At 38.9% G+C, this 18,264-nt stretch overlaps 2 protein-coding genes across 4 annotated transcripts; one reads left to right on the top strand and one right to left on the bottom strand.

Moving 5' to 3' along the window:
- Positions 1–60: 60 nt before the first annotated feature.
- On the top strand, positions 61–8,325 carry LOC122781443 (kynurenine 3-monooxygenase). Its single transcript, XM_044045088.1, has 15 exons — positions 61–450; positions 1,378–1,447; positions 1,567–1,664; positions 1,962–2,051; positions 2,431–2,479; positions 3,095–3,182; positions 4,138–4,303; positions 4,429–4,500; positions 5,197–5,318; positions 5,746–5,893; positions 5,975–6,032; positions 6,116–6,198; positions 6,928–7,029; positions 7,110–7,169; positions 7,874–8,325. Exons 1-15 carry the CDS (start codon positions 388–390, stop codon positions 8,018–8,020), a joined length of 1,416 nt encoding a protein of 471 aa, XP_043901023.1. The 5' UTR covers positions 61–387; the 3' UTR covers positions 8,021–8,325.
- A 998-nt stretch (positions 8,326–9,323) lies between these two features.
- Positions 9,324–16,744, bottom strand: opn3 (opsin 3). Of its 3 annotated transcripts, none has more exons than XM_044045229.1 (5): positions 16,266–16,744; positions 13,007–13,326; positions 10,507–10,758; positions 9,813–10,070; positions 9,324–9,602 (listed from the first exon to the last, which is right to left on the bottom strand). In XM_044045229.1, the coding sequence occupies exons 1-5, from the start codon at positions 16,696–16,698 to the stop codon at positions 9,594–9,596; spliced, it is 1,272 nt and encodes a 423-aa protein (XP_043901164.1). In that variant the 5' UTR covers positions 16,699–16,744; the 3' UTR covers positions 9,324–9,593. The 3 variants fall into 3 exon arrangements, with proteins under 3 accessions (XP_043901164.1, XP_043901165.1, XP_043901163.1); XM_044045230.1 differs by having other exon boundaries at positions 9,828–10,070; XM_044045228.1 differs by having other exon boundaries at positions 9,324–10,070; positions 16,266–16,743.
- Positions 16,745–18,264: the final 1,520 nt, after the last annotated feature.

The following is an 18,264-nucleotide window of genomic DNA, read 5'->3' as shown; positions in this document are numbered from 1 at the left end:
TGATAAATGTACCATTTGGAGCATGTTTTAGTAATAATAGAGGAAAAGGTGTATTATAATTAAAGGGAGCTCTGGAGTTCGTTTTTTTTCTAGATATGACCAAGTTACAGGTAAAAGTGCCTTTTGTTATTTTATTTTCACAAAAGCCTCACGGATAGTTTTGATGGTCCACAATTTTCTAAACAAAAGAAAATCGACTATTCTGTAGTGCATACAGTTACAATTCACTACAGTTTTCTCAACTGTCGAATCGGAAGCCAACGTTAGTGACGGAGTGAGTGACATGACGCTGCTCCTCCTCTTTATAATGATCCTGTGATTCCTGTCAGCTTTGAGGAATTATGGGTTACGTAGTCAGAGCCACCTGAGAGACACGAGGAACCGACCATGGAGGAACCAGCCCGCGGACCACGAAAGAAAACAGTTGTAGCAGTGGTGGGCGGTGGTTTGGTAAGAAATAAAAGTTATTTGTCAAATCACTTCATCCCTAAAAATGTTATGTTTTGTTTTTGTTTATTATCAAGTAAGATGTGTGCCTTAAAACAAGTGGGGTTTACAGTGTGTGTGTGTGTGTGTGTGTGTGAAACTATACAGTACTGCATACAAGTTTTAGGCAGGTTTGGAAACGTGGAAGATTGTTTTCATAAATATATAAATCCATTTTTAATCAATTTGCAAAATGGAAAATAAGTTAACAGGAGAAACATCTAAATCTAATAAATATTTGGTGTGCCGACCCTTTGTTTTAAAAACAGCATTATTCCTCTGATGGTTTTTAATATAAATTTGACAGGAGTAACTCACACATACAGGAGACACATGCTCTCCTACCTTACTCACAGACAACTGCCTACTGAGGAGGCTCCAAGTAACTAACACACAAATGAGAGTTGATAAATCACTATTTGCTCTTTACTCTTAAGTTGTTCTATACATCTTGCAGAACTAAGTTCAGATCTTCTGTGGGTGAAGGCTGCCTTAAATCCATAAAATTGTGTGTGCAACGCAACACACTTTATAAAGTTGAGATCAGGGCTCTGTGTGGGTCATACCTTGTTTTTCTTTACACTGAAGATGGTTACATGACATTGTTTGGAGCTGCAGAATACAGTTTGGGGCAATCAGACACCTCCTTGATGTTATTGGATGAAGTATATGCGTTCTTTAATTTATCAGCATATTGGGCAAAATCCCCAACTCAATTTATAGAAATGCTGCTACAAACTTGCAAGGAATTAACTCCATGCTTCACTTTTGCCGTTATTATTACTACTGCTCTCAATCCCTTCAGCAAACAAATTGCTTCTGCTACAGTCAAATATTAAACATGTTGGCTGGGACATTTCCAAATGACTCTGTTCTCGTTTCATTATTCAGGTTGGGTCACTGAATGCCTGCTTCTTTGCCAAAAGAGGCTTTGATGTGGAGGTCTTTGAAATTAGGGAAGGTAGTATTCAAACCTCTTTGGCCAATTTACAATCTACACACTGAAATACCAATAATCCTGCACAGAGAGGGGTAAATTACCCTTTCACATTCAGAGATGTTTTGTGTGATTTTGGTCAGATATCCGGCAAGCTAAAATTGTGAGAGGGAGAAGCATCAACCTGGCTTTGTCTCACCGAGGTCGGCAAGCACTGAAGCATGTTGGGATGGAGGAGAAGGTATGCTGAATAAATATTTAAGTAAGGTTAAGTTGGAATCTGGTAAGGGGTCTTCTCAGAACTACAGGGTTGGTGGTGTTTAATTCTGGTCTAAGATGGCAAGCAAACAAATCGTCAGCAATTGTACCATATATTTGTGTAGGAAATGTACTTTTAATACCCATGTTACCATGTAAGACACCACATGTAGATATACTTAAATCAAGGCAGACCGTTGGCGACACTTCACTTTTTGCTTGTTATAATAATTGAATATTAAATATGTGACTCTGTAAATAATAATCTGTTTTTCTTCAGGTTGTCTCCCAAGGAATTCCCATGAATGCAAGAATGATCCATTCAATAAGTGGGAAACAGTCCCCAATCCCTTATGGAAAGAAAGGCCAGGTATGTTGCTCCTGGTGTTATCTGAACAAACATATTTTATTAATTGGGACCATGTGCTCCTGAATAAAACCTGAGACTAGCGATTGAGACTATTAACTCCTGGGGAAAATACTCATATTATAGAACAAGTGAAAACCAAACCACCGTCCATTTTTACATATGGTCTATGATGCACACACAGCGACAGCCTGCACAACATGGAGTTACTCAGGAATGCACACGTTGATGATCAGTAAACAACAGAAGCTAAACTTTTGCTTGGCTTGTCTGAAAATTATTGTTTCAAAATGTATTGCTTCCATGGTCAATTAAAGCAAAACTATACTGTACAGCATGAAGCTGAAGTACAACTACATTTTAACCGATGTCCTCCTTTCAGTACATCCTGTCTGTAGACCGAGCCAATTTGAACAAAGAGCTGCTAACAGGTAAGAATAATAGAAGTCTTTAACTCACACAAAATAGCCTTGGAATGGCGAAAAACAAGATGCAGAATGGTAAAATGTATAATAAAATGCAGTAACAGGACAGAATTAAGTTAAGACTAGCTCTTGAAGATTCACCTGGTATTGCAAGTTATTCCAAGCTGATGGAACAGCTTTGAACTTTAAGTTTTTTACACCTGGAAATTCTGACACTGTGGAAATACTTCAAAAAAAGTCATCAGAATGCCCTCTAATTTTAGCATTAATTATCTACAACTCAAGGCTCACAGGTGGAGAGGGAGACAATCCCAAGTGACATTGGGTGAGAGACAGAGTAGCTTAAACTCTGGTAATGTTAAGTATGAAGCTGAAATGGAAATGTAGTTAATTATTGCAGCCAATAAATTGCTTTTAAAGAAAGTGAAATAGTAGTACAAGAAGTGAAGAAGGTCAAGTATGCAACACTGATTACACTGCAAATGGATACTTGTCAGTAATTATTAGTTTCAGATAGTTGGCCAAGTTTGTGTCCTTATTAGAGTTGTTAAAGTCTCCTCTCCCGTTTACCTGCTTGCATCTGTGATATAAGCTCTTTTTCTAACTTCTAAACTCTCTCAGCGGCTGAGGCATATCCAAACACAAAGCTGAACTTTGACCACAAACTGCAGGACTGGAGTGCTGAAACAGGGCAGATGACCTTTGTCAGGTAAATAGTTACCAATGTTTCATGTGTGGACCCTTGCACGGACACAAACACACATGATCACGAGGACCATAGTATGTGCAGGGCGATCGAGGAGGGTGGATCTGCCCATTTAGATTCTTTGCTTTAACTTTATTGATCATGTTCCCTTTGTGCTCCTGCGTGTAAAGACATGTGTCCTTGCACACGTTAACTGCCACAGACAGCATGTTGACACAAATGTTGACTTTGAAGCCTTGTTCATTGTCCTTGAGGTAAACATCATGCACAGCTAACACTGAAACACCCCCAGGTCTTTTTTTTAGATGTGGGAATAAGTATTGTCAAATGTTTAACTTCATAACCAAGTTGTAACGGAATTCTGTCTCATCTAAAATGTGTGGAAATTAATTTAATGTGTCAATGTATAATCTCTATTTATTTGTATGCCTGGTGGGCCAAGTTGCACCTGTGCAGTGGGAAATCAAACATCACTAAATGCTGTTTTTTTAAACATTTCATTTCCTTTGAGTTGAAAAGATTCAGTATTCTTTTTCAGAAGGTCATTTTTTATTTTAAACATAAATTTCAAAGTGCACAGGTCCACTAAGTCATAAAAATACACTGAGTGACTACGTTGTACCTAAGTTAAATGAAACTGAACAGTAATAGTTTTTTGAAGTAAAAGGTGTAAAATAAAACACAGTATTGGATGCACTCAGTCTGCATGACAAACTCAAAGAAGCCATGCATATGCAAGTGTATGAATTAGGAACACATCAGTTGACAGGTGTGGGGAAATAGCTATCTGCTGTGATTGGAATGTAGAAAAACATTTGTACTTTTTATTATCAGGGATCCTGAATGCTAAGCATGAAAAGATTTAACAGTTAAATAAAGTTGGAGTATAAATTTCATTTTATCCAAATTGATGTCAATGTACATACACTTTAGTGAATGTGTCATATTTTTTTCTCAGATTAGATGGATCCAAAGAGCATATCAAGGCTGACCTAATTGTAGGCTGTGATGGAGCTTTCTCTGCCGTACGCAAGCAGTTTCTCCGTCGCAGCCGCTTCAACTATAGCCAGACATACATCCCCCATGGCTACATGGAGCTCACCATGCTACCAATCAATGGAGAGGTCAGTCTAAAGTACAGTCCTTTTTGTTTGCTCTGGGTGAGGAGGTGCTGCTTTTATTGTACTCATATTCTTTAGGCAGAGTTGTCTTCAAAAAAAACAAATCTGTGATCCACTGTTCTCCCCAGTTTGCCATGAAGCCTAATTATCTCCATATCTGGCCACGAAACACATTCATGATGATTGCCCTGCCCAACCTGGTGAGTGAATTAGCCATTGGACATTGTTTATTTGTGAAGTTATTGCCACCTTTACAAACAGCCTTTGCAAACCAACCTTTGCAAACAGAAAAAGGCACAATTAGGTCAACACATTTTCAGGGTATGATTAACCTCTGGGATGTCCTGGTATAGTTAGTTAAGCTCATAAACAAACACTTTATTGCAAGTAGTTTAGAAATTATTGTAGAAAATGTAATCTTGAGGTTCTTCTTGTCCTCCTGTCTGTCCCTCGCATCCTTCTTAATCCCACAATGATTTTTCTAGTCCTGCTGACTCGGCGCAACAGCATTCGCTTTTTGAGGTTTAAGCGGCTGACATTGAAGAGCATTCACTCATGCTGTCTCTCAATGGCTCAGTTCCCAGGAAGGCATTTGTGCTGGGATAAAAAAAAAACAGTTGTGGGAACTATTTTGAATGCATGGTTTTAATGGACTTTTTACTTGTGACTGATGTCTTAGCATTTAGCTTACCACAAATCATTGTTCCTGGTAAAGCCTGAAGCTGAAAGTCTTCCAACAACTGTGGCTGGGAAAATGTTTTCTTATGAGGAAGTGAAATATCTAGTCTGTTATATAGTCTGTTTCATTAGTATTATGTCTTGGAAAGACTTGGTAAAAAACACTGTTTACCTAACACATCTGTACGCTGCATTCATTCGTTCATTCATTCGTTCAGGACAAGACATTTACCTGTACCCTTTTCATGCCCTTTGATGACTTCGAGAAAATCACCACAGAAGATGAAGTCATCAAGTTTTTCCAGGAATACTTCCCTGACACCATACCACTTATAGGAGTGTAAGTGAAACTCTCCTACACACACACACACACGCACACACACTTTTTTATTTCCCCATCCAGTCACATCCTCAGCCAGGATCTGTGAAGTGTGAAATTGCCGTCTTACAGTTACATGACTCTGCGCAGCACTGATTTTAATTAGAAGTGAACTGCACAGTATGTGGATGGTAACGGTCAGATAGAGGAGGCATGAGCTGTAAAATTGGTCCAGACATTGATTTACCTGCTCTTTGGGTTGACTTCATTAGGAGTGCTCATGCTGGCACAACACCCGCTTTCCTCCCAGTTCGGCTGTTTCACTTTACCAGGGCCGATGGGCCATGGTTGTTTAACTTATACAGATGTGACATGTTCTGTTGTCGTGCGTGTCAAAGTAAGCTGCTCAAATTGAGTTTGTAATTGTATTTCCATTTGTGTCTCACAGTGATACTCTCAAGAGGGATTATTTCCGTTTGCCTGCACAGGCCATGGTGTCTGTTAAGTGCTCGCCACATCACATTAACGACAAGTGTGTCCTTATGGGTGATGCAGCCCATGCCGTGGTGCCGTTCTATGGGCAGGGCATGAATGCTGTGAGTAAAACTCAACTAGAGAGAGAGAGAAATAAATAAAATAATTAAATGAAGACTCATTCATCCATTCATGCTTTTTAGGGTTTTGAGGACTGCATTGTCTTTGACGAGATTATGAATCAGTTCAATGAGGACTTGAGTAAGTACATTTTCAGATGAACATACAGTAGCTGAGCAGAGACACTGGGAATGTTCCGTGGCAGAACGTGTTTCTCTTCACAGGTGCTGTGCTGCCCGAGTACTCGAGAGTGAGGGTTCCAGACGACCATGCAATTGCTGACCTGGCCATGTACAATTACATTGAGGTAACGCATATTTATAGCACATGATTCATTTACCTCATGACCATGGTGTGTCAGAATTTAAGATACGCTCATTCTGAATTATGCAAAACTCTAAAGACTTACATTCCTGTGTGATCCTTGACATTGGGCTTTAGTCTTTTTCCCTCTGATTTCAGTCTCACTGTTGTTTTTTGTACACAATAATGCCTTTAAATGAATGATAATGTTATGTATGCGTTTGGAGTTTCAGTTGGCCATCTTAAATGGAGAGAAATAGATATATTTTATGAAGTAGCACACAGTGGAAATACTTATAAATACTACATATTTGGAGCTAAGAAACGTGCTGAGAAACAGAATATAATATGTTATGTATTATAATGTCATTTTGGATAATTGATTGTTTTACATGAATTACTGTGATCTCCACTGTAACCAATTGTTGATACATTGCTTGTATATGAGATGTGCTAAAAGGCCGTTCATATTCATCGGTCATTACAGGTTCAGTGACTGCACTGACTGCAATTATCAGATATTTACACTGTCCGTTTACACCTGACAGCTGGGCAGCTAACCAGCCATCTGCACAATAAAGTTCATGCATGTTAAGAGCCAGTAATTGGTTCCGGAAAAGCCATTACTTTTAGAGCAGATGAGAGACCATGGGCATTTCTGATGTGGCTGTAATATTTATTTAACGATATCACAGTGCAGCACAGATGGTTCACCTGTACTTTTGTTTTGTAGATGCGAGCACATGTCAATTCCAAATGGTTCCTCTTCAGGAAACAGGTTGATAGCATCCTCCACTTCTTTATGCCAAAGACAATAATCCCCCTTTACACAATGGTAAGTATCCTAACAAACAGAATGATTGCTGTCACATTGCTTTGTTATAATCTATATCTCTTGTCTTTTACTGTCTCCAGGTCACCTTCACAAGGACAAGATACCATAAAGCTGTGGAACGCTGGCAATGGCAAAACAAAGTGAGACTCTTTTCTATTATCTTTCTTGCATGCCTTTGAAAATCTGATTATTGTCAGGCAATGTCAGTAGCAACCATGAAAAGAGGATGTAGCTCTCACTGGATAGAAACTTCCTCTTTTAGAAACATTTGATTTATTCTAACAGGAACAAAGACATATTTCTGATTTCTCACTTTGCTCTGTTAGCGATTGAACCTGATGTGACCCGAGCCGATGGCTAATCGTCCACTGGTACATGAACAGAAGGGGATTTTCACAGGTTCCCTTGCAAAGTGTTTAAAGTCCACAGTGATGTTTGGGCAAAGCACACAATGACCTCTACGAGGGTCAGAAAAAATAGCTCCATTTACAATCATAGAGCATAATTGTTTCATTGTTTTAATAATATCTAATATCTTAATGTGATATTGAAATTGACATTAAGGGCAACAGACTAAGTTTGTTTTCTCCATGTATAAGGCATTAAATAAGTAAGCTGTCAGAATTCATAGTTGTTACAGCAGATACATTATTATAAATCAATTATGAAAATAATAATGAAAAACATGACTACAAACAAACATGACTACACTATAGAGTATCTACACATTTAGTCAGTTGTGTGGTATTGTACCTCTAATTATTTGGAAATAATGATAATAATAACTATAAGGAACAAATGAGAGTAAAACCCAATTTGATTTTTTTCTAATTCTATTTTACAGGTGATAAACCATGGCCTGCTCATCAGTGCTACAGGAGCTGCTGTGGGAAGCGCCTACCTGCTTATTAAAAATCCTCCCAATATCAACAAGCTCATCATCCCCGCTGAGAAAATGTGGAACAGGATCGTGGCCTTCAGGACTTCTTGAGCACTGGCTGATTCTGATGCGACAGGCAGAAGTTTACCGTCTCTATTGATAAACGTAAGGGGACCAAGGGGCTTTAAATTTTAATTAGTGTTTGATTGAGTCTTCTTTTTCACAATTGAGGCTCCACCAGGAAAATGCATTTATCAGTGATCAACAGCTGATGTTTTTAGCCTTTAAATGAGATTGTTTTCAGTTTCACGGTCAGAGCGAGGTTCTCTGTCACACTATCCTGACTTACAACATTATCACTAACACCTGTGCCTTATGTCTGCATTAAAAAAAAATGCATATTGAAGCAACAATAACAGACTTTGCATTACTCTTGCTGCCAAATATTGTTCACAAGTGCCTTGCTTTACTCTGCCTGGTGTTTGGTTTTGTAGCACACACATTGCTGTAAGTGCTGTAAATTTAATGATGAGCTGAAACTCCCTATAATATTTTCATTAAACGTGTTACAAATCTAAGCCGTTATTATTATTATGATTGTTATTATTATTAATAACAATAATAATCGTTGTTATTATTATTATTATTATTAATAATAATAATAACAATAATTATTTCGGCAGTTATTATTATTATTATTAATAATAATAATAATAATAATAATAATAAGTGTTTTTTTAATGTTGTATTGAATAATAGATGTTCTGGGAGTTCTGTTTCAGCCACAGTGGAGCAAAACTACGGAGACCATTGTCCTTTGAGCTTCGTCCAATATAGCAAATATGGCAGATGCCATAAAGGAGGAAGTTTTTTTTTGTAAGTTCTGAAAATAAGTGTCACATGATCTTGCTTAGTAAACGTATTCATAAGCATAGCTACACTTTAAAATGTGATCTTTTGTGCTGCTGTAGAAACATGGTGGCAAAACGGTGGCCTCCATAAAGAAAGAACCTTGTACATCTAAAATGGCTTATTCTGAGCCTGTGAGACATTTAAAAGTGATATTTCATGTATACATACCTACCTCTGCCAATAAACCCTTCTAAATGTTACACACTGGACCTTTAATACACAGATAACAATATGTAATCAACCTTTTCATCTACCTCTTAGCAATAAATAGGCTTATTTCCTGTGAAAAGAAATGCGATATAAAAACAAAAGGCACTCAATTACACAATCACACTGAATTATGCCAATTCATAGCTGACAGCCCAGGAGGTTATGAAAGGAGTCCCATCTCCTCTTATCTAATTACACTCCTTTAGTCCTCATACATATAAACTCATGCATATTCCATTAGATGTCATTTCACGGCGAATGCTTTCATCACGCAGCAAGGAAGAGACTGAAATAAAGTAAACAAGTCTGATTTCTTTATTGAATCCATACATAGTAATGTCGGTTTGTGCACTCGTGTGTACTGAGCTAAGGCTTACTTTCCAATTTACACACTCAGTTGGGTACCAACCAAAACAATCTGGCATCACACGTGGAGCCAGCTAGTTCTGCAGTTGAGCAGTATATACACTGTATGACATATGTGATAAATAGGTTTGAATCTGATTTTACAAATGTATACTTGCTGTCACAGCTGATGATGGTAGATGAGGATGTCACACTTTCATTCTACCTGTTAAGACAAAACACTGTCAGGAAAAAAGTTTCAGTTGACCAGATATTGGCCAGACAGTTGGATATTTACAATTGAAAAAGTTTGTAACTCTGTCGACAATAAAAAGGTAAGAGGTAAGAGGTTTATTTTTGGCTTGGAATTGCATGAGACATCCTAAGGCATACTGAGTGGTGGTGTGAGAAGTCCGGCTGATTACAGTGGCCTCACTTGAATGACATTAACCTCTGAGGATCCTCCAGCCCTGGATGTCATGTCCTGCTGTTGGAAGTTATCACTGGTGATGATGAAGACGATAGAGGAGGCGCTGAAGGTCACCCTCTTTTTGGGTCGGTCTCTGCTTCCGCAGTCATTGGACATGACTATTGGCCGGATTGGGCGTTCAACCGGAGCCAGGGGACGCTCTTTCAGGCTGTGCTGCAGCCAGGAGAGTCGCGAACAGAGCAGCTGCAGCAAACAGCGTCGGAACTGAGAGGAGGAGCAGCAGGGCAGAGAGATAAAAGCATGGTATTTAAGGAGTGGACGAAATAGCACACTCACTCATTTAGGTGTCAAACATTCAAGATGCCAGCTGGGAGTGACAATTTCACTTCCCCACTTATTAAAAATCATTTCTGCATTATTTAAACAATCTGTTTTTTGCTGTATTTTTTCTACTCATACCACGGACTGAAGCAGCACAGCACATCAAATCACCACTGACTGGACATGGGAATGAATTGACATAAACCACAGGAAGCAGACAATCAGAACTGTCCAGTGAAACATGTAATTTATTCTAGAAAAAAAATGGAGCACTTAACAGCACTCATCAGTCATACTGAGCAAGACATTTCTAAATACTGCAATTAGATATTTTCTCCAAATGATTCAGCCTTGATGCGTACGCTTAAGGACTACAAACCTTTCTGCTCATGAACACATAGATGAGGGGGTTGTAGGCTGTGCTGGACTTGGCAAAGAACGAGGGGATGATGGCCAGTGTGGGAGAGACCACGCTCTGCCTGCCGAATGCTTCTACCATGGACACAGCAGCATAAGGTGTCCAACACACCAGGAAGCAGGAGATCATCAAGAGAAACATAGCAGCGACCCTCTTCTCGTATCTCAAGATCTTGATGATCTGAACCGTCTGCAGGTCCTGGATTGAGTGCAGCTACAAGAGACAGGTGAGAATCAAATGATGTAAAGATGAGAACATTAGACAGACGACCTCACAATTGATTTAAGTCAAATGTTGTACATGAACTGGGCAGATTTGATTGATATTCACTGGAGTGGGAGTGATTAGTTTCCTTATGTAAGAAGTGTCATTGTCAAAAAAGGCTTCTTTGAATTTGTTTGTGTTTTTAGCACTTTTCCCTACTGTTGCAATCTAGTAAATAATAACTTTATGTTAAATGTTAAAACCTCTTCAGGTGTGTGGATTGATTGCCACATTGGAACAGATTGAATCCCTGTAATTCTTTCTATAAATGAATAAAGATACTTGTGTATTCCATATTTGACTGATTTCATGATCTGAAAGGGGTTAAACTATTCAGTATTTCATGAGACATGTTATATAGGGGACTCTATTTAGTGTGCCAGTAGCATCACTAAAGAGAACCTGAACCATTTGTGAACGCCTGTGTTGTGCTGCTGCCTTTTTTTTTTCAGTGAGGATGTCAGATGACTTCTCACACACTGAGCAAGTTGATGTGTGGTTTGAAGCCAAACAAATTATGGGACTAGCAGAGTGGAATCTGGCCCTCGAAAGTTATGATGTTGAGCATGAAAACTGTAATCATTCAACTGTAATGGAAAATCGATATCTTCACTCGGAGCTGTAACCTCTGCTCAACAACGGCCACTGGGGTCAGAAGTAGCAGTGATTGGATACTTAGAGTAAAGAAATATCACAGTGTTGGTGAACATCTATACATATTTTGGGCAAATTCACTGCCAACATACTGTAATAAAATTGAGAAATGGGACCTTTCATTGCTAATGAATAAAATACACATTTTTTATCTCTGATTACAATAAACCATTAATAAAAGCATAAAATTTAATTCTGCATTATTCAGCATTATTATCATAAGCTGAGCAGTGTCCGACAGCTCATGGAAACATACATGCAGGAACTCAAGAAACACAGTGTGTGAGTGACACTGTAGATTATATCCTGCAGCTAAAGAGATGAGACGTAAAGGATAAAGCAATAAGAGACTACCCCAAGACTTCCTATACAAGCTGATTAAAAAAGAAAATATTTATGAATTCACATGGCCTGTTTTATTCATGTTCCATATGTCATGTGACAGTATGCTGTGTTACTATGCTAAAGCTATGCTGCTCTTTAGCTTTTTGTGGTGATGTCTATGAACAATGTTGATTTTCTTTTGTTCTCATCAAGCCAAAAATGACTCTAGGTGCAGAGTGCTTCTCTTTGAACACTGTTATTGCATCTCCCATGTTTGATGTGTGATGAGTCCTCCCAGTCCTCTGAAGTGTTCAGGATGATGAAGAGGGGCTGAGAGCTCTGTGGTGCTCAGGGAGGAAGCAGCAATACAATGTGAACACTAAAGAAGGTAAAATGTGATGCAGACTGATGATTACTTTGATTAGGGTTTGTAGGTTCCTGCTCAAACACCTCACTGATCTTCTGCGTGATAGTGAAAACAGATAAAGACCCCTGCATCCTGCATCTTTGTGTAAGTCATTTATCTGAACACAGTTTCTTTACTCTCATCCTCACATTCAGCTCAGCTGTTGTTCATTACCAGGCTGCACGAATAATGAGCTTTCCAAATATTTCAGAACAGAGTTTGCAAAGCAACAGCTTAAGAATACATTTAACACTTTTATTTTAAATATGTTAATTGGAAGAAGGAATTGGAAGAATTGGATTTCCTGTAAAAAAGAACAAAAAGAAAAAGAAGTGGGCAATTAAAACAGAAGTGCTGAAGGAAGTGACATTTTTCAGTTAGGTATTGAAGGTGGTTGAAGTGAAACCTGGGTGAAGTTGAAGAGAAAAGAGCAGCAATAAAAAAGAATAAAGATAATATGTAAGTTGTAAGGGAGTCAAATCTGTGGCATTAAGTTGGATAATGTATTGAATCAGCAACAAGTTGGATGATTAATCACTTTGTTGTTTTGATTAGGAATAAACTAAGGATCTTTGAGTTTTAGACAAAATGAGACATTTAATGATGGCACCTTGTACTCTTTTTCATTCTATGTTTTTTGTTAGACCAATTGTGATTAATTAAAAATTATATAAAGATGAATCAATATTTTTTTCATTTCATAAGCAGCTACACTGGGGTCCTATCTAGTTAAATCATAACTTTTTTGATGTATGGTTTTATTAAATATGTTACCAAAAAAAGCCCCAGCTATAGATAATTTGTGTTTCTTACCATTTGCACTGTATAGAGAATGTTCCCGTAGCAGTAGATCATGATGCCCACAGGCACAAAGAAACAGGCCAGGAGAAAGAAGAGGATGAAGGAGGTATCGTTTGGGTCCTTTGATGCCCAGTCCAGAGAACATCCCAGCTGGTGGATCTCCAGCTTGTAGCGGTTCCACCCCAGCAGAGGAGCACCTGTCCAGGCCAGTGAGTACAGCCAGATGTGGGCAATGGCCCTCCACGCCCAGGGGAAGTCTACCACCTGGGCATGGACCACACGGATGTAGCGCTCATATGCCAGGGCTGCCAGGGTCATGATGGAGACAATACCTGGCAGCAGATGAAGAGAGACAGACACGGTGAGTAATGCAAAGGATTCGCCAAGGGATGTGGGTCAGACGGCTACTCCGCATCTCTTTAGATGTACACACCTCGGTACTGAAAATCACATTCTGTGGGGAATCCTTGGAAACTCACAAAAGACTCGACACCTACACACCATCCAAGAAAAGATGCATCTGTGCAGCACAGTGAACTTTGTCCCTTCCACAGTACCAGGGTTTGTTTTCTTGGTCTTTCCTTTAAAGTTTTACAGCTCTCAACACTTCAGATTGTACATCACTGGGGTTTGGCAGATGACATGTTAATTAAAGGGCACATCTGTGAGCCAGAGTCATGGTACAGCATCTAACATTGATTTTGAATCTTTATTTGGTCAATACACACACACACACTCACATAACCTACATACAAAGGCTGGGCATCTCTGGTGTGAGACTAGTATACATATATGTCCATATATATATATGTATACATATATGTCCATATATATATATATATGGCCCATATGCCGGGCCACACAGTTGGTGTAGTGATAAGCACTCTTGCCTTTGAAACCCAAGGGCCTTTCTTCATGGAGTTTGCATGTTGTTCTCTCCTCCCACAGCCCAAAAACATGCGAATTTGGGGATTAATTGACCGATTGTGTGAGTTTGAGAGTCGATGGTTGTTTGCCTCTTTCTGTGATGGACTGGCGACCTGTCCAGGGTGTACCCGCCTATCGCCCTATGTCAGCTGAAATTGGCTCCAGTGACCCCATGACCCTCATGTAGAGGACAGAGCAGTAGGCGATGGATGGATGCAGCACCTGCCAGTCTGATAATATATAATTCACACCAGAATCACAATACAGTATGTGTAGAGGCTAAGCTGACGCTTTAGGCTCCTGCGATGTTGCACTGAGCGTCCTGTGCGTACATCAAAGTCAGAAACAAAGGCTTCCAATCAAACACACTGTATATCTATTTTCTTTGTCAATTGTTTCATTGCAATTACAGTCACTTATTGGTGTACCAACTAACAAACACCTGCCCAGGCAAGGTTTAGTTCCTACTTACAACCTCTTTCAATTTGGCTCCTACAGTATGGTTCAGCAGTTGTATTATTTATAAAGCAACTAAAAGTAAGGTTTTTAAACGTTTTTAACCCCAAAAAGAAGTAAGTAAGAAATAAAGAAATAGATTTAAATTATCATTTAACAAATATATCTTACATATCTGCTTACAAACAAATATTAACCTATAAAAATCAATATGATGATCATATAGATTAGATTCTTGCAGTGCAAACATCGCATAACTAATGACTGCCGATGTCTTTGCGTCCATATGAATCAGTAAATCTTGCTATATATTATAGTTCCATTACATACATGTACAGTATGTCCAGTCGTTTCCAATTGATTAATCTGTTTAGGACATGGTAACGCTGTCTGTAAATGGATAAAAAAAACAACCTTCACACATTATACTCTCAGCATGAGAGCTAAGGTTTCAGTGAGGGAAGGAGGTGCACTCCCCCCCTCACTGAACTGCCAGGGCCCATTGATTGTATTTGTTACCTCTTTAGGACCTTTTTTCCTGGCATAAACCCTGACCTTGTGAGGACTAGTAGTCCACATGGGGACCAGAACCTGGCAGAACCTAATTTCTGAGGAACAGGTTATGTTTAGGGTTAAGATATGGGGTTCAGACATTAACTGGTTATGTTTAAGGATAGGGATGTCACATTGTTTAGGCTGAAAATGTGCATATAGTGTGTGTGACACTGACACCAACCACCACTGGGTACAATGGCACGTTTGTGCACACAGGAGTAGAGGACAAAGACAGAGGTGTGACAAGTATATTTATGCACGTCCATGTTCCTATTACAACCTGTGCCAGTCGGGATCCATATTATGTTTAATCTATCAGTGGGTGCCCCAGACATGAAGCCACGTTTTCATTCAATGTCACCAAAATGATAAAAGCAGACCTGGCGCTCACAGCACAGATAAGAATATTAGCAAAATAAACTTTGCATGACTGCTGGTGATTCCAACTGTGACAGCGGCAGGTAAACATTTTCTTGAGACCACAGAAGCCAATGTCAATTAAAGGACAGTGGGAGATAAAAAAAGAGGGCATGCAACCGTTCACTTCACCTCTGTGATTATTTTGCTGAAAAAGCAGTGAGACACTTGCAGATTTACACTAATGAGTTCATTATTCCACGTCCTTTCTCCTGTGCTCTGTGAAGGATCCACATCTGTTTGTTCACACAGACAGAACACACTTATGCTGATTACAAAAAAGGAAAGTGTCGCAGTAAAGTGGAAGCTGCGGTCACAGTAGAGGTGAGAAACACCTTTTGCAGCATGAAACACTGACCTACATCCTCACTTTATTTGTGACAGTGATGTCAGGGAATTTTCAGACTATGCTTCACCAAGGTTTAGATTCAGAATGTTTTCTGTTTACAGTTAGGAGGTGCCAATCCTGTTTGACTTTGAGACAAGATGGACCGAGAGAGTCTCCAACCCTCCTCATGACCATCATCGTTGTCATCATGGGTCATAAGAGAATTACAGCCACAAACATCTGTGCAGAAGGGTTTTTATCTGCATTTTTTTCTCTTCCAAATAATAACCCTAACCCTGAACATTATTACAAAAACAGAACAAAACTGTGAGCCTTTCTTCAGATATTATTATCTCTTATTACTGACTGAATTTTAATAATCTTTAATAAGGAAAAACGTGCAAAATCTAACAAAAATGTGTTTAAATTAAAAATGTTTTTTGACATTATAGTGTGTTATATGAGCTCATCTGTTTTTGCGCATGATTTAATGAAGGTCATATATATACATATATGTATGTATATACTGTATGTCATATATGATGTGTCACGCATCATTATGAATGCAATAGTGTTTGTTTCTCTCACCAAATAAGCTGTTGCTGAAACCGTCCCAGATGCACGTCGCCTGGCTCCAAACCCATCCGCCTTTTACGCACGAAACAAAAGTGAAGCTGATTCCGAGGACAGAAACCAGGAAATCACTCAAACTTATGTTGACCAGTAACAGATTGGTCGGCGTCCGGAGCCTCTTGAATTTGCAGTATAACACAATGACAAGCGCGTTACTACAGAAGCCCATCAATCCAATGGTCCCGATGGTGAAAGCCAGTAGTTTGTATGTGCCAACTGCAAACAGGTATTTCTCTGCGCTTCTCTCCTCTCCGGTGTCGTTGGCAGGATTCATCGCGCGGGGAAAAACTTGTTTTCCAGCATATTGAGCGGCTCGCGCGGTGTCTCTCAGCCTGCGTGTGTCCTGCACACGACTGACTGTGGGTTCCACGAGCCGCGCGCGGCTCATTCACACCGTCTAGTACGGAAACTAATGTTTGTTTGCAGAAACTGGGTCAAGACAAGACTGACGTTTTCTGATTCTGGCTGCAAAAATGATGTGTAACCTACTTCACCAGTGTTGAACACAGAATATGTGTAAGAGAATATCCAACACATAAATAAATAAATAAATAAATCTGTAACCTTGGTAGAATAAATGAATACAAATTATGCCGTGTTTCATTTGTCTTTTTACTGTTTTACACACTGTGACATTAAACACCTTTTGAAACCATGGTCACATGTAATCAACAGTGGTAAGATGATGAAGCATTCGATTTGTTTTTTACTGAGACACAAAGGATAAACTTTCTGGATTGGCACCTGGTGTGGTCTTAGTCCACCCAGAGCCAGCCAAATACATAAGCACTACTTGGGGCCCCGTGATCACAAGGGGCCCCCTGTAATCTGTGGAGTAAAAAAAAACCCCAAAACATTTTAACATAGTAAAGAAATCTAGATAGCTTTAGATTATATTTAGATATCTAAATAGTGTTTATCTTAAGTTATTTGGTTTAATTTTGGAGTTGAAGATTGCTCATTTAGTGCACGTTTGTGTATCTGTTCTAAGGTTTAAAAACCAAAGTCATTAAACTTGTTTAATTCCAGTTCAGTATCACCACACTTAGTGCTTCACTTTGAATATGAAAGTGCACATTAATACATGGCCACCTTTGTGATTTTACTGCCCTGCAAGGTTGAAAAACAAAACAAAAACAAGAGTGACACTGTTTTGGTGTAAACAACGCAAACAATGCAACTATGATTAAAGCAATTTAAAGTTACATTGGTATCAATTATAGTCAAGCACGACTATGATGCATTTGTTTAATGGATAATTATGGGTAATTTAGTTTATGAGTAATTACATTAGTTAATGACATCCACTGAGAGAGTGAGAGAGATAAAGAGAAGCAGTGTGTGTGTGTGTGTGTGTGTGTGTGTGTGTCCATTGTGACATTTTGAGGTTCTGTTCTTTCACCAGTCGCTCTCATCTTGTCCACAGAGAAATGTCACCTCATTGAAATGCTCCGAAGCTTTAGGCGTCTGACTGCATTTCGGTCCAGAAAGCAAAGAAACGGATTCAAAATATCAAATCTTTCAAATAACACATAAGATGAGAGGGAACATTGAGGATTCCAGCAGTGTTTCAGCAGTTTACCTCAAGGTCATTGTGAACTGAAATATGTTACACTTTAAATGTATGATTAATATTGACCTCGCTGTATAAAGACTTTTGAAGATAAACCGCGATGATGATGATGATGTAATGCTAGAAAACAGTTACATGACCAGTGATTCACTGAGGTTTTTATTCATACACGGTAGATCTTCCAACATATACAGTGAATTCCATTACTAACACACCTGAGTGGCATTCAAATATCCTGACAAAAATTCACCATATGTGCAGTAAAGGTCAAAAACTGGCTTTACTAACATAGAATCCTTTAAATGTATAAGTCCCATAAGCTCTGTAGAGACAGCTCTCCTTCATGTCTTTTCAAACAATCTCTATAGCCTTCACTGCTGT

This window comes from Solea senegalensis, linkage group LG15, assembly GCF_019176455.1.
Source record: "Solea senegalensis isolate Sse05_10M linkage group LG15, IFAPA_SoseM_1, whole genome shotgun sequence".
Classification (NCBI taxonomy): Eukaryota; Metazoa; Chordata; class Actinopteri; order Pleuronectiformes; family Soleidae; genus Solea; species Solea senegalensis.
Note: the sequence above shows the minus strand (reverse complement) of the source record. Positions and strands in the feature narration are given on the sequence as shown.

Coding starts and splice junctions, on each gene's coding strand:
- LOC122781443 (XM_044045088.1), top strand. CDS start 388: ATGGAGGAACCAGCCCGCGGACCACGAAAGAAAACAGTTGTAGCAGTG. Junction 2,480..3,094: donor GAACAAAGAGCTGCTAACAG/GTAAGAATAATA, acceptor AAACTCTCTCAG/CGGCTGAGGCATATCCAAAC. Junction 4,304..4,428: donor TGCTACCAATCAATGGAGAG/GTCAGTCTAAAG, acceptor TGTTCTCCCCAG/TTTGCCATGAAGCCTAATTA.
- opn3 (XM_044045228.1), bottom strand. CDS start 16,698: ATGAGCCGCGCGCGGCTCGTGGAACCCACAGTCAGTCGTGTGCAGGAC. Junction 13,327..16,265: donor TTTCAGCAACAGCTTATTTG/GTGAGAGAAACA, acceptor ATCTGCTGCCAG/GTATTGTCTCCATCATGACC. Junction 10,759..13,006: donor TTCTCTATACAGTGCAAATG/GTAAGAAACACA, acceptor TGTCTCTTGTAG/CTGCACTCAATCCAGGACCT.